Below are 16518 nucleotides of genomic sequence, written 5' to 3'. Positions count from 1 at the left end.
ATAACCCAAAAACATAACAATGTTTGTATTTATAGGTAACAAGATCGTGACTACAACTAAGTTATTAAGTCTGTGACCACACTGTGTTGTTACTTTGGTGAGTAAAAACTCATGCTTCCTACCCTTTAAGGTTTGGGATAGGGCTAAAAAAGAAACAATTTAAATGAGTGTCTACCACTGGGATTGGACCAGTGATCCTCGGAGCCATAGCCGTAGCAAACCGCGAGCCTACTAGATGGTAATAGGCGCTCGCGTTGCCCCTAGTGGACGGTATTGAAGGCATCTCTCGTCATCCTGGAGACCTGGACAAACATGTAATACAGCAGTGGATCTGGTGTGACCTGGCTTGTGTTTGTGTGTGTTTGTGTGGTATTCAAAGTGGGATAAAGCTAGCCGCTGCCATGGTAACCAGGGCGGAGGCTAACTCATTCTTCATGTCTGGGGGTCCAACATTGCTCGGCCATGACACACACACTCCTTAGGCGTGACGAATGGCTCCGATGGACATGGCCGTGTGGAGTCGAGCCCTCAGCCCCAGAGGGGCCAGACAAAGCCCTGTGAAACACACACACACACACACATACACTCACAGTCACACACACACACACATAGACTGTGAAAAAGTCTGTGGCTCCCAACAAAATTTGAGGGAAGCTCACTGACTGGTCCCCTATTGAAGAAACGAGACAGTCTCACTTACTCTGTATCACTGTTAGGACATCCTACTGTCGAACCCAACACACAGGAGCTAGACAAGACGGGGGGACGGGGGGACAGAATGGTGACAGTTTGACAGAAATACAGGAACATTCTCTGTTTGATAGGTTTATTGCATTTATAATCTCTGAGTACACAACCGTTTGGAGGAATGACACACACACATGTACCTACACACACACTCCGTCAAACCACCCCCAACATTTTCTCCTAGAACCCCCTCATTCCTGTCAATCATAGCAGTGGAAAAGGGCACTGGCTTCTCAGCAGCCACTCACCATGATCTGTAAACAATATTACCCATGAGCCTCCAGAGGTGTGGGGGAGGGATGGTGATGGCCATGCTCTACCTGACATTTAAGAAAAGCAGTTTCCATACACACACACACACACACACACACACACGATCACGTACGCACACACACGCACACACACACACACAATTCGTTTTTCATAACCACAGAGATGATGACAAACAATGGAGAATGGTTATTATTATCAAGAACACCTACAGATTATTTGTGTTTCAGAGGTAATGTGATTCTATCAGTGTCAGTGAGTATAGAAACACCCTGTTAAACCTGGAATCAATATGAATTGAATCAGAAAGTGTTAGTGAGGAAAATGTGAGACAACAAACCTATTGGTCTTGGGTTCTCTTGAGATAAATGAGATTATGAATATGAATATTTAGGTGAAAATAACGCTTTTCTAGTGATCCCTTGAGTCCAGCTAAGTAGAGAGTGACTAACAGCACACACACACACACACACACACACACACACACACACACACACACACACACACACAGAACAATGCAAACCAGCCAAGAAGGACAGTCTATTCACTGACATAATCAGACTGTAGAGGACGCCTGCTAGTCTGATATGCCCCCTCCTCCTACTCCCCCCACCCTTCTTTCACTCTCTCTCTCTCTTCTCTCCCTCTCTCTTTTTATTTTCCTTTCCCTCCTTCCGTACCTCCCTCTCCTTCCCTCACTCACTAATTTTCTTCCTCTCTTTTCCTCTCCTTCCCTCACTCACTCCTTTTCTCCCTATCCCTTTGACCCCTCCCTCCCTCCCTCCCTCTTCCCTGTATTAGGATTCTACTCCTTGCTCAGCCCCGTCTTTGTGAGTGGGTTAGCCAAGCGTGTCACAGTGAGAACCAGTGAATGGTAATTAACTGTGTGTGTGTGTGTGTGTGTGTGTGTGTGTGTGTGTGTGTGTGTGTGTGTGTGTGTGTGTGTGTGTGTGGTGGCGGGGGTGTGTGTCTCAGAGAAGGAGGGAGTATTCCGTGAGTATGAGGGCAGAGCCAGCAGAGAGGGAGAAGAGCGGATAGAGGGAGAAGAGCGGATAGAGGGAGGAACGAGGCAGTCGGCTGATTCACCACCACTCCATCCATCCTTCCTTTCTCTTTCTCCTCCTCTGCTTCAGTGACGGGGTAGTGGAGGTGTGTGTGAAAGGACCTCCTCCCTCCTCCACACACAGACTGCTGCTACTTTCCCTTCCACCTGCCTCCATCCCTCTCCCTTCTCCCATTGTCATTACTACCTCCACCTCTCTCATTCCTTCTCACTCCATCCCATCATCCATATATCTCTCTATTGCTCTTTCTTTCTCTCCAGCCCCCGCGCCCTTCTAACCCACACGCTCTGTGTCACCACCGTGGTGAAGAAAATGATCGGCGAACAAGCTGGAAGAGGTAGAGGAGAGGACCGAGAGAGGAGAAAGAGAGGAAGAGTGAGCTCTGTCCATTCAAGACACTGCAGACTTTCCCGTTTCCCTGATGGATTATGGCCAGCCCCACGGACGGAGGGAGGAGTGGGGGAGAAAAGAAAAAGACCAATAGAGGAAGAGAGAAGAAAGGAATTGCGCTCCGGACAGCCAGTTCGCCTAAAGGGTATGGTAAAAAAAAACTCCAATCATTTTCCTAACAACTTCAGCACCTATATGTCCCTTTGGTGTTTTTCATTTCGGTTTAATCTCTCTCCCTCTCTTTCTCTTTCTATTTTCCCTCCTTCCCTCTCTTCCTCCCCAGCCCTGTCTGCAGGCTGTGTTTGGGACTCTGGCTAATTGTGGAGTATTCTCAGGACTCCAGCGGAGGTGAGAGAGACACTCTCTCTATCTTTTCATTCTGATTAATTCCCATCCGTGCAAACACTCAAAGAGCCTTTCTCTTTGAGGGCTATAATTTCATATTCTCTTCATATCATTATTTTCCATTCGTTTTTTTCCACACATACTGTACCTGTAGGCTGCCACTCAAAAAGAAAAAGAAAAAAAACATACAAAAAAATCTCTGACATCCCTAGGGTGTTCGGGAGGGGGTGAACCACACAAGACAATGCCGGTGTGAACTGGACGTGCTTGGACAGAAAAATTAGAGAATGGATGTGAGAGTGAGAGAAGAAACGTACTAGACTACTAGAAAATATTTCCCAGAGTGGTGTGAGGGAAGAAAGGAATGAAAATACTATTTTCATGTGAGGTCTAACCAGTGTTGTGGATGGACAGAGTGAGAGACAGAGAAGAGGAGACATCGGTCCCTGCACCCAGACTGAGGAGAGACCGGACAGACAAACACACAGACTAGTCAACCCTCCCACCCCAACCGCATTCTTGTCCCTCTCTGTTAGGGCATAGCGCCCTACACACACATACACTTACTTTCTCACACACACACTCATACACACACTCATACACAGACACAAAATAACCTTGGCTTCGTCTGGGACCCTTTTCAGAATTATTTATTTTCTATCACCCATTTTTTCCCCTCTCTGCCCCCTTCTCTCCCTGTCTCTCTCCCATCTCTCCTCCATCTCTCCATATAGACTCTGAGAACACCATATCTCTACTACACAGACCTCTACCCTTCCTGATTCTTATATTGATTGGTCTTTCAGTTCATCCCCTCTTCATATACCTCTCTCTACTTCTCTTTATCTCCCTCTCCCCCTTTCTCTCTCCATCCCTCTCTCTCCCTCTCTCACACTCCTTTGCCTTCCTGTCCCCTCGTCACACCTCACTCCCTCTCTCTTCTCCTACCGCTCCCTCACTCGCCCGGTCTCATTGTCTTCACAAACAGCAGAGTGTGCTAGTGTGTGTGTGTACGGGGGAACCAATCCATTCTGCAGCGGTGCCGCGGAGCACAGGGGAGCCTGAGGTGAGTACGCACCGATCCTTACCCATATCATATACTCCTCTGTGTTTGGTGTCACCTGAGGGCAGTGTGTTTGTGTGTGTGTGTTTTGTGTGTCTGCGTGTTTTTGTGTGTCTGCGTGTTTTTTTGTGTTTCTGCATGTTTTTTGTGTTTCTGTGTGTAGTATCATTAATAGTGGTGTGTCAAGGGCGATAATTGTGGCATTTCACTATATTCCCCATGGAATGATATTTGCAATACGAGGTATAACTGTGGTTGACGTGTGTGTGTGTGTGTTTGTGCGTGTGTGTGTTTGCGTGTGTGTGTGTTTGCGTGTGTGTGTGTGTGTGTTTGTGCGTGTGTGTGTTTGCGTGTGTGTGTGTTTGCGTGTGTGTGTGTTTGCGTGTGTGTGTGTGTGTGGCACCACAGGGTGAGACTGGCTGGGACTATACGCGCTCTGCTTATGAATTACTGACCACGGCTTTAGCTTCACTCCCTGCTTTTTCACACACACACACACACACACACACACACACACATACACACACACACACACACACACACACCACATTCCATGGCAGATTTAAGTATTTCTCAGGGGTGAACAAGAATAGACCTAATTCTAAATCAGGACTGAGCAGAGAGCTAGTGCTCAAACTCAGCCAGGTCACCCATGATACAAGTAAGTATTCGATGTCCATCCAAGTCTGAGGACGTTGGGAGATTATGTAGAAACTGGCCACTAAGGGCAACAGTGAGTGCTGTCACCTTCAAGTAGGTTTCGGTTTTGCTAAGGCATTGAAACAGGGATGACGGATGGGCGTAAGCATCTGCCTCTGGTGCCAAAGGTTGCAAGTTTGAATACAGTGATATAACGTTTTTTTTTCAAGATTTTTGTTTTAAGTCTATCCCAAACCTTAACCCTTACCTTAACCATTTGGAGTTAAACCTTAAGATTTTGGAGTTAATGCCTAAACTCAACCCTAACCTTAAAAATTCTGAGTTAATGCCTAAACTTAACCGAAATTTGACGTTTGCAACAACTTCGAAATTTGATGTTTGAAAACATGGATGAACGTCTAATTCTGACGTGATACTGTGAGAGCTAGTTGCCCAAACTACACTCTTGTAGCCCTGGAACACACACACACACACACACACACACACAGACACACACACATACGCACGAACACAAACGAACCCACACACATGCACACATGTGACACACAGACACACATTACAGCTCAGCTGCTACACAATTTCATATTTGATTGTCGATTTTGTTCTTTGTTCATTCTGACAGAACATGTTTCTACAAATTTCAAGTTCCTGTTTCAAATATCCTGGCATTTTCAGGAGTTTAGTAAGAGCCTGCTACTATAGTCCAACTAAAATCCCTGAGATCTGAGATGAGAAGTAGGATTGAGATGAGGATTAGAAGAGGGGTTTTACCGTCTGAGTCTTTGGTCCAGTTTTACAACCACAGATGAACCATTGTGAGCTGGCAGATCCGACATCACACAGATCATGTAGTGTGTGTGTGTGTGTGGGGGGGAAGGTATAGGAAGAGGGGGAGAGATTTGGAGAAGCAGGGAAGGCCAGATCCAGACAAACACCTGTTTGTTACAACTAAATGGGATAACGACAAAGAAGTGATAGTGTAGTGAAAAAGAAGGAGAGAGGAAAAGGAAGAACAGGAGGAAGGAGAGTGAAGTGGGAAAGCAGGAAGAGGATGAAAGAGAAAATATCCAGTGAAGAGAGAAAAAAGGATAGAAACAGAGGAGGAGGGAGAGTGAAGCCTCAACTGTAAAGGCCAGTGAGTGTTCTTCAAAGTGTGTGTGAGTGAAGTCAAGCCAAAACTCATTCATTCACACGCTCCCCCCGTCTCTCTCTCTTTCACTGCAGCCAGGGAGCAAGCAGAGAGGGACAGAACGAGGAACAGAGAAACATCCATTCGTTCACATGCTCTCTCTCTCTCTCTCTCTCTCTCTCTCTCTCTCTCTCTCTCTCTCTCTCTCTCTCTCTCTCTCTCTCTCTCTCTCTCTCTCTCTCTCTCTCTCTCTCTCTCTCTCTCTCTCTCTCTCTCTCTCTCTATCACTGCAGCCAGGTAGATGGAGGGAGGAAGGGGGGGAGGTGGAGAGAGAGGTAGAGTTGTAGGAAGAAAGCGAGGGATAGAGGAAAAGAGGAAAAACATCTCTGGCATTGCATAGCTCCACCACCGTCTGATCACTAATGATTTTTGCATCATTTTACACACATAGACACACACACATCCCCATGCACACACACACAGTAATAATTTCAGTTCTGCCAATTAAATTATTGCTAAGTAACACTCTGAGTGAATAAAATATTAATCAGTTGATTGTCTTCCCTCCTCCTCCATCTCCCTCGCTCCCCTCCTCCTCCTTCTCTTCCTCCTCCCTCCCTCTATCTATGCCCAGGTGAGAGAGTGTGTAATATGCTGCAAGGGCAGTGTTGGGACGGATAAAGCTGGTTTAGCAAGATGAAATACACACACACACATAGATTTGAGGTAGCTTCCAGTCCCTCTGCATGTGCAGCAAGATTAATGAGCTGTCATCAGCCAATCAGGTCAGCCGGTGGGAGGGCTACGGAATACCAAAAATCAGTGTGAACCAGTGTAGGTCAATTCTGTGTGTGTGTGTGAGGGAGTGTGTGTGTGCGTGCATCCGTGCCTGTGTGTTTGTGTGTGAATGCGTGTGCGTCTGTACGCGTGTGTGTGCATTCATGTGTGGGTATGAAAGTAGGTGTGTGATTGCGTGGAAAGGGTTGCTATGATAGATTGAGAGGGAGGATGCCCTGATTAGCAGTGAGCTTTTTAAAGTTCTCTCCTCCTCCTCTAGCGTGTTCTCTCCCTCCCTCCCTCCCTCCCTCCCTCCCTCCCTCCCTCCCTCCCTCCCTCCTTCAACAAGCTCTCACAGTCTCATTGCAGAATTAGACATTCGCCCACGTTCTCCAAATGTCAAATCTCGAAGTTACGGGTTAAGTTTAGGCACTCATTCTGAATAGTTAATGTAAGGGTTAAGGTTTGGGATACGGTTAAAACCCCCCACCTGGGATTTAATACACAACCTTCTAATCCAGAGTCATGAGATTACGTCCATCCACCACCCCAGTTCACAATGTCCTAGCAAAACCCAAGGCTACTTGATGGTAATAGTGCTCACTGTTGCCCCTAGTGGCCGGTTTTGAAGGCATTTCCCGATGTCCTCAAGACATGGATAGACGTCCAATTTCAACGTCAATCTTGAACGACCTGGCTGCCCTCCTTAACTGGCTATTTCATCAGCTCTCCCTCCTCTCTTTCTTTCTCCATATTTCTCCATCCTTCTCTCCAAAGTCCTCATTTGGGGTACAGAACAGTTCTGTTTCAGCAGCAGCAGAAGGATGTTTTAAATTAATTAAACATCAGGTCAGTTAAAGGCCATTTGGAAGACGAAGAGGATTCTTCTATCTAATCAGGACAATGTGGTTGGAGGGTTGATGGCAGCTTTAACATGTTAATTTACTCGTTGCAAGCTGGTGTATGTGTGTATGGGTGTGCATGTGTGCGTGAGTGTGTAAGGGGTCGGGGGCTAACCGTCGACATCCTTTGATCACTAATCTTTTCTCTAGCCAGCCTTTCTATCCCTCTTTCTTCTTGTTCTGTCCATCTCCTGTCCTCTCTTCTCTCGTTCCGCGTGGCCCATTGCCATGTCTGCATTGTGAGCAGCTTACAGAGAGCTATCTGGGGCAGGCTGCCCTCTCTCTTTCTCTCCCTCCCTCGTTCTAGCTCTGCTGCTCTCTTATTCTCTCTTTTCTTGCCTGCTTAAAGAGATCTATGCTGAGCTGACACCAATTCTTCATTCAATAGTCATTTTATTTTCCCCCGACTCCTCTCTCTCCTCCTCCCTCTGTCCCCTCCTTTTCTGAGATCACTGTGACCTTTCTCTCTTTCTTTCTTTCTCTCTCTTCCCAGACTCTGGTAATCCCGCTAGCCGATACTTAGCTCTGACACTCGTTCTCTCTCTTTCTGCTCTTTTTACACATTCCTCTCTTTCGTTCTTGCCCTTTCCTCTGCGGCTGGTGTCTGGGAGATGAGCTGGGTGACGGAGAAAGTTTTGAGTTGACTCATAGTGCCCCAGTCATCACTGGTATCAGCCCATATTCAGCATGTTATGGAGTAGCCTATCAGCTATCAATTATAAGGGACAGGGTCAAGGTGAGACAGAGCTTACAGCTGCACTAGGGCCACTTGTAATACTCTTTGATAGTGTGTGCTTAATCCTCTGTAGTTGAGGGTAGAACAGCTCTTGTTCTCTGTGTTTCTATTCTCTGCCCACAGGAAGGAAGAGTTGAGCCAGTCTATGGTGTATATAGGGTGCAGTTAATTGGACACCGAGTGCAGGAAGGTGGTGTGTGTGTGCACGTGTGTGTGCATGTGTGTCCAGTAGAGAGAGAAAGCCCCTGTGTGGTTGTGTGAATGAGGTCTTTGTTAGCAGAGCTGAGAGACAGTGAGCCGTGAGAGAGAGAGACTCGGACACACAGTAATACCTGACAACCCCCCTCTCTCCCCCCATCACCCAAGCAACCCTGTGCCCCCAATCCACACATACACTCTCACACACACATTCATGCAAACACACACACACGAAATACTTCATCCTGTGCTATGATACGTTTCCCCCTTCTCTCTATATCTCACTCTATACCGCCTCTCTACGTTGCTCCCTCTTTAGCTATTCCTTTCTTTCCCTCTAGATCCCCCTCTATCTCTGTACCCCCCTCTATCTCTCCCCCTCTCTCAATTTTTTTCTGTCTTTGTGTTTGAACAACTGAAACTGTTTTCCTGTTCCTGGCCCTCTGCTTTATCTGACCAGGTGGAGGGGAGGAGAGGGGCTGTTGGCTTACCTGTGGCTAATACACAGAGAGCACTGTGTGTGAGAAGAAAGGGGGCGGGAGAGGAGGGAAAGAGAGAGAGAGAGAGAGAGAGAGAGAGAGAGAGAGAGAGAGAGAGAGAGAGAGAGAGAGAGAGAGAGCGCAAAAACAGGTGCATACAGAAGGAAGGGATTCAGGGCAGTAGATATCAGAAACGGCAACGCTTTTATGTTTTCTTGAGTAGTCTTAACAAAAGGAACATAGATTTATACAGGAATGGGAGACTTCCTTTATCATTTCCTGTGGAAAACATGGAGAAGAGGGGTGAGTAAAGCATGAGATATGGAGAGGTAGAGGAGAAGGTGGCGAGGTAGAGTATCTGGTGTGGTCCGCTACCTCCCCCTCTATCCTTTCTTTTCACTCTCCCGACTTCCCGTCTATCTCTACCTTTCCTTCTCCCTCCTATCTTCCCTCGTCTCACTGTTCTCACTTCTATCGCAAACGTAGACCGGCGCCTTTCTGGGGCTGTGGGGATGTGTGGTACGCCAGTGACGTCAGTGACTCATAGACCGTCAGTGATTTCCCCTAGTTTTCTGTCTTTGAAATTATGTTGTAGTTTTGTGAGGCTAACTGTTCTGTTCAGAGTATTATGTGTCTTAACTTATATCATTATTAGACTAATGGCTGTACATTCATTTTAACTTATAATTGATTAAGGTATAGCCCATACTCTGTGATACAGACGCTATAACATAACCAATGTTGCATGGTTGGATGTGAATGGCTTAGGCTGGAGAACACAGGGACAGTATTGTCTGTCTGTAAGAAAGAGGGGCTTCAACAAGGGAATGGTCCAATGTGTGTGTGTGTATGTTTGTGTCTTTGTACGTGGAGGATGTTTGAGTTAACAGGAGACAGCAGTAATCTCTGACTTCTCTGAAGTGATGAAGCTGGTTGGAATCTGTCTGGAAGATTGTAGTCCCGTGTAGCTCAGTGTAGTCCCGTGTATCTCAGTTGGTAGAGCAGGGTTGTGGGTTCGATTCCCATGGGGGGCCAGTATGAAAATGTATGCACTCACTAAAACTGTAAGTCGCTCTGGATAAGAGTGTCTGCTAAATAACTAAAATGTCAAAAAAATTGAAGGAATCTGTCTGATCCCAATGTGTCACTGGAGTAATTTGGGGACTCTGGGGGATGACTCATAACACCCCTTGCCCAGCCCACCCCCCCATCCTTGTCTGCCCCTCACTTCAATTTCCTCTCTCCCTTTCTTCACCTGCCTCCTCTTTCTCCGGGGGCGAAGATCGTTAGGTGTCTTATCTAGAGGTCTTTACATCACTCACAGCCCTGTTATCACTGCAGCCAGGGCACCGCTCGCTTCTCTCCTCCCTTCGCAGGAAGTCATCGATTTGTGAACCAAGGGATGAAGGGAAGGTGGGCGGAGATGTTCGACCTGTCTGGACAGCCTCCTTTTCTTTTTTTGTTTGATTTGTTGTATTTAGATGGGGGCATTGACGCAGGCTGTACCAATGTAATCAATCCATTTTAGAATGTCACAACGGGTTCTGGAAATAGTGACTAATTATAACCGCACAAACATGCACACACAGACACTCACACACACATCTCAGTCTTATCACTGCTGTCATGAGTGTGGACTCAGACAGCCAGGTTGCCTAACAAAGGCAGCAGAGTCTGGATTATATCTGTGTCGGTGTGTATAAATAATGTATAATAAGCTAATACGCTTTCCGTATTCTGTTAAACTTGCCTGGCAGTTGACCATAGAGATCAGTTTAAGGATTCCGTAACTCAAAGCCAAGGCCCCGGCTTCTCATCACACACACACACGCACGTTAATGCACACACACACACACACACACACACACACACACACACACACACACACACACACACACACACACACACACACACACACACACACACACACAGATAAATGTGTATACGCAATTCAACCACAAATACATTCTTTGATTAAAGCTTTACTATACCCTCTCTTCCTCTCTCAGTCCCTCTGTCTCTCTCCCTCTACTTTTACTATCTGTTTCTGTCTCACCCTATTTCCCTCTCTCATTCCCAGCATCATCCCTCCTCTCTCTCAGTCCCTCTCTCTCTTAACCGTTTCAGTTTTAGGTAATGATATTTCAGGTCATTCTTCCCCCTCGTCCCTCTCTCTCTCTCCCTCCTCCGTCCCTCTCTCCCCTCTACCAGAGACAGATTTGGGTTAGGAGGTGGAGGTCAGGGCCCCTGCGTGCCTGTTCGTAAATCTGTCCCTGCCCTCTACTCCCTCTATCCCGCCTCTCTCCCCTCTACTCTATCCTTCTGAAACTCTAGGAGCTCTAAAAAGAAGATTTCCTCCCAAACTACAAAACAACTAATTTTGTTCTGTGGGATCACAGAAAGCCTACTGTGAGTGTGTGTGTGTGTGTGTGTGTGTGTGCATGCTTGTGTGTGTGTGTTTGCGTGTGTGTGTATGTGTGTATGTGTGTGTGTGTGTGTGTGCGTGCATGTGTGCCTGCATGCGCATGTGTGTGTTACTACCTCTCCTATGCCTCTGATCGTTGACTCATCCATATTCAACCTGTTAATAATGTAAAGGGTTTTCTCATCTTCAGCCTAGCCTGTAACATAGCACCAATAATGACCTCCCTCTAAACAAGATGGAAGGAGAATACGATGACTCAAATGTTGAGAAGATGACAGGATAGAGTGCAGGAGAGGACAGAGGGATACATTGACAAGTGCATAAGAGAAGAAGGGTGGGAGGAGAGGAGAGAGTGGAGAAGAGATAGGCATAATGTATTTGCAGGATTATATCGTGATGTCAGATCTTAGATAGAGTTGAAGATTAAAGAATGGCCATAGCAGAGGGCTTCATGTACAAATGATCGTATAGTCAGAATAAAGATGGAGCATTAGATACAGCAGTAAGGCTACTGATTGAGATGACGAGTTGAAGGGCATTGGGACATTGGTTGAGTTGACGACAGGACAGAGTGAAAGAAAGTGGTGGATGTGATAGCAACTAGCTCTCACAGTCTCAAGTCAGAATTAGAAGTTCATCCATATCTTCAAACGTTACATTTCGAAGTTGTTGCAAAAGTCAAATTTCGAAGTGTTTAAGGTTAAGTTTAGGCATTAACTCCAAAATCTTAAGGTTAGGCATTAATGGTTAAGGTACGGGTTAAGGTTATGCATAGGCTTAAACTAAAATCTAAAAAAATAACTTTCTATCTCTGGATTCAAACTTGCAACCTTTGGAATCAGAGGCAGATTCTTATGCCCATCCGCCATCCCCGTCCACAATGTCCTAGCAAAACCGAAACCTACTTGAAGGTAACTGCGCTCACTTTTGCCCCTTAGTGGCCGGTTTCCACGTCATCTCCTGATGTCCTCGGACATGGGTGGATGTTGAATACTGACTCATATCACAGGTGACCTGGCTGGTGATAGAGTGGTGTTCCAGTATTACTGTAACTCCCTGCTGTGGCGTCGGAGCTGTCAGACAAGCTGAAAGTGTTAAAGTCGGAGAGAGTGAGAATGCTACACACAAACATTTATATAGACAGAAACTCTAACAACCTTAGAGGAGAGGATGCTCACAAGTACACACACACGTCTATATGGGGGTTGGGGAGGTGGGTGTCTCTGTGACTAACTCGCTGCTGTTTTCTATGGCTTTCTATTCCTATGTGATTTTTTCTACTGTCACATAGGGTCCAAAGCCATTGGGTACAGAGTGTAACCTCTGCTATGTCACACACAAACACGCACACACATTCACACTGCAAGGACTAAAGCCATCGGGTACGAAGTGGAACATCTGCTAACGAAGGGGGAGAGGGGGAGAGGAGGAGAGGAATGGGGTGAGGTTGTCAGGGCTTAAGGAAGGAGAGGTTGCAATTAAACTGCAGAATAAGTCAACACACACACACACACACAGAGCCCTGGTCTGGTTCAGAGATAATTGCCCTAGTATGAGATGAACTGAACACTTCCTTAGGACACACATACACCCCACACACACGCTAGTGGACGCTTGTTCGTGCTAACTCTGGTATCTAATGAAGCTCTCAGTTTTACCACCTGTCTCCTAATCTCAAAGCAGCATGTGATTGGCTAATGACAGGGAGGAAGAACTGTTAACGTGGTACTTTCTCTATCCCAACAAAATATCCTACTGCAACTGTGACTGTCAATCCATGTGTGAGAGTAAGAGGATTCTGACAGTTAAAATCAACACAAATATGTGGGAACGTATTCCCCATGACATATCCATGGGCTACACTTTCTAGAAAGAAGTTGTCAAATAATAGAGAGACTGAAGCTGTCAATGAAGAAACCAGTGTTAGTGTTGCATATCACTTGTTTTTTCTGTGCTCGTTCTTTATGTCAGATGGAGAGTAATCTGTCATAATTCATTATTTCTGGCTTAATATAATTTTTCCTGTAATGCTGTAGGGAGAATAGCTGATATTCAGAGTGGGATGAAAAATGGTCTTTCCTGCTGCTTGAGTCACAGAGATCGATAAACTGATGATTTATTCCTTACTGCAGTGTGTGTGTGTGTGTGTGTGTGTGTGTGTGTGTGTGTGTGTGTGTGTGTGTGTGTGTGTGTGTGTGTGTGTGTGTGTGTGTGTGTGTGTGCGTGCGTGCGTGCATGTGTGTGCGCGCGCGTTGGCAGAGTAATGGGCTGACCTATGGATTGCCACTTAGTAACTTTCTGAGTTTCCCACACAACAGATAAGGAATCTATTATCCTCAAATGTCCTAAACTTTTCACGCCTCAACATCCCCTTGAAAAGTTTCAGTTGAGCTTTGAAGAGTGTTTTTGCCTTCTGGATAAGAAGTTTGCCTACTGGATAAGTGCAGTAATATTTACTGACATAAAAATCTGATTCTATACTGAACAAAAATGTAAACGAAACATGTAAAGTGTTGGTCCCATGTTCCATGAGCTGAAATTAAATATCCCAGAAATGTTCCATACGCACAAAAAGCTTATTTCTCTCAAATGTTGTGCACACATTTGTTTACATCCCTGTTAGTGAGCATTTATCCTATGCCAAGATAATCCAGTCCACCTGACAGGTGTGGCATATCAAGAAGCTGATTAAACAGCACGAGCACTACACAGGTACAGCTTGTGCTGGGGACAATAAAAGGCCACTCTAAAATGTGCAGCTTTGTCACACAACACAACGCCACAGATGTCTCAAGTTTTGAGGGAGCTTGCAATTGGCATGCTGACTGCAGGAATGTCCACCAGAGTTGTTGCCAGATAATTTAATGTTAATTTCTCTACCATAAGCCGCTCCAACGCCATTTTAGAGAATTTGGCAGTACGTGCAACCGGCCTCACAACCACAGAGGCCGGTTGCAACCAGGCCAGCCCAGGAACTCCACATCCGGCTTCTTCACCTGCGGGATCGTCTGAGACTTGCCACCTGGACAGCTGATGAAACTGTGGGTTTGCACAACCGAAGAATTTCTACACAAACTGTCAGAAACCGTCTCAGGGAAGCTCATCTGCGGGCTCGTCGTCCTCACCAGGGTCTTGACCTGACTGCAGTTCGGCGCCATTACCAACTTCAGTGGGCAAATGCTTACCTTCGATGGCCACTGGCACGCTGGAGAAGTGTGCTCTTCACAGACACATCCAGGTTTCAACTGTACTGGGCAGATGGCAGATGGCAGACAGCATGAATGGCGTCGTGTAGGCGAGGGGTTTGCTGATGTCAACGTTGTGAACAGAGTGCCCCATGGTGGCAGTGGGGTTATGGTATGGGCAGTCATAAGCTATGGACAACGAACAAAATTGCATTTTATCGATGGCAATTTGAATGCACAGAAATACCGTGACGAGATCCTGAGGCGCATCGTCGTGCCATTCATCCGCCGCCATCACATGTTTCAGCATGATAATGCACAGCCCTATGTCGAGAGGATCTGTACACAATTCCTGGAAGCTAAAAATGTCCCAGTACTTCCATGGCCTGCATACTCACCAGACATGTCAGCCATTGATCATGTTTGGGATGCTCTGGATCAACGTGTACAACAGCATGTTCCAGTTCCCACTAATATCCAGCAACTTCGCACAGCCATTGAAGAAGAGTGGGACAACATTCCACAGGCCACAATCAACAGCCTGATCAACTCTATGTGAAGATGTGGATAAAAGCGTCTGCTAAATGGCATATTATTATTATTATGTGTCACGCTGCATGAGCAAATTTTGGTCACACCAGATACTGACTGGTTTTCTGATTCACGCCCCTACCTTTTTTTTAAAGGTATCTGTGACCAACAGATGCATATCTGTATTCCCAGTCATGTGAAATCCATAGGTTAGGGCCTCAATTGACTGATTTCCTTATATGAATCTTTGAAATTGTTGCAAGTTGCATTTATATTTTTGTTCAGTGTACTTTAACACCACCTCTCTGGGTCTCTGTCTCTCTCTCTCTGCAGGTATTACATGTGTCTCAATCAGACCATGCCCCAGTTCACCTTCGCCTGTTTCTGTGGTCTGCACGGCTTTTGCCGGAGACGGAGGAAGAAGAAAAATAAGAAAAGGGAGGAACAAGAGGAGATGGAGGAGAAACAGAGGGATCAGGAGACGGAGGTGTGAAGGAAGTCTGGAGGGACTTCACCCTCCTCTTCATCCTCTCAGAGACTCTGGTTTGGTTATGGTTGAAAAGCGGTTGAAATCCCTTCCTGTGTACCTCAGTCCTTGGGAGTGAAGGCAGGATGTTTTCACCAAACACACTCAGTACCACTGATTTTTACTCAATTGACCTTAAAAGTGCAGTCTGCAATTTCTTATAAAAAAATGTTACTCCATGTAAACCAGTACACTTACAAAGTCCTGCCTAACATAAGCTACAGATTGTGCCTTTTAGATGGGGAGATGGAACAGTATGTAATGATGGCATTCTAATTTCTAAGGCATTCTTCATTCTATGTCCAGATCCTTTTCCAGTCTTCACGCTGTGGTGCGTCTCTCCTCCACCTGAAGCAGCTGTTCAATCAGCAGCTTCACTGGAGTGTGTAGGTAGAGGTCAAATGTTAAAACAAACGTTCTTTACAATCTCCTCCACCAAGGGGACACCCACACACACACAAACACATTAATTAAAGATATGCATGGGTCTGTAAATGTGACTCATTGCCTCGATTACAGTAGGTCTTAAGTAGCAAAATTTGAAATTTGTTTTTTTACATTGGATAAAAGTAGAGAATCAGAGCTAGAAAATTGTATATCATACACTGCAGTTGAGGAACAATGGGAAAGTAATTATTTTTGAGAGTTGAGAAAATGGCCCTTGATTGTTTTGGTAAACCTACTGGAGAGCTCTTCTTTGTCTACACCCATTCAGCATTGTTCACACCCTCTTAAGCCTTAGCCCCACCCATCTCTTTAAGGATTAACATGTGAGGCCATGTGCTAAACAGAGTGAGGAGTGTAGTAAACAACCAAAGACTTCAAGACTAAAAGTGGTGAAAGTAGTGCAAAAAGTAGTAGTCCTTGACCTATATCCTAATCTGACTTTGGTGCAGGTCATGTTGTTCTTCACATTACCGTCTCTGGTAAACACACACTACATCAAATAAAATCTAAGTTTATTTGTCACATGCACAGGATACAGAAGGTGTAAATGGTACAGTGAAATGGGTCACAATTGTCTAGACATGTACACATGTTAATGAAATACAATAGATGCCCGTAATCACCCTCAGACACACCTGGCTAAC

At 45.8% G+C, this 16518-nt stretch overlaps 1 protein-coding gene across 2 annotated transcripts; it reads left to right on the top strand.

Annotated features, from left to right (window-relative positions):
• The first annotated feature begins 1865 nt into the window (after positions 1-1865).
• On the top strand, positions 1866-15347 carry LOC121577676. Of its 2 annotated transcripts, none has more exons than XR_006002668.2 (4): positions 1866-2616; positions 2755-2819; positions 3805-3882; positions 15235-15347. XR_006002668.2 is itself a non-coding variant. In XM_041891446.2 (4 exons), exons 1-4 carry the CDS (start codon positions 2510-2512, stop codon positions 15331-15333), a joined length of 603 nt encoding a protein of 200 aa, XP_041747380.1. In that variant the 5' UTR covers positions 1866-2509; the 3' UTR covers positions 15334-15347. The 2 variants fall into 2 exon arrangements, 1 of the variants encoding a protein (XP_041747380.1); XM_041891446.2 differs by having other exon boundaries at positions 3551-3882.
• Positions 15348-16518: the final 1171 nt, after the last annotated feature.

This window comes from Coregonus clupeaformis, chromosome 12 (genome assembly GCF_020615455.1).
Source record: "Coregonus clupeaformis isolate EN_2021a chromosome 12, ASM2061545v1, whole genome shotgun sequence".
Classification (NCBI taxonomy): Eukaryota; Metazoa; Chordata; class Actinopteri; order Salmoniformes; family Salmonidae; genus Coregonus; species Coregonus clupeaformis.
This window is presented reverse-complemented; position numbering and strand designations above follow the sequence as displayed.

Bases quoted from the DNA above. Each gene is read 5' to 3' on its own strand.
- LOC121577676 (XM_041891446.2), top strand. From the start codon at position 2,510: ATGGCCAGCCCCACGGACGGAGGGAGGAGTGGGGGAGAAAAGAAAAAG. The intron at 2,617-2,754 runs GTATGGTAAAAA...CTTCCTCCCCAG, and splicing joins ACAGCCAGTTCGCCTAAAGG to CCCTGTCTGCAGGCTGTGTT. The intron at 2,820-3,550 runs GTGAGAGAGACA...CTCTCCATATAG, and splicing joins TTCTCAGGACTCCAGCGGAG to ACTCTGAGAACACCATATCT.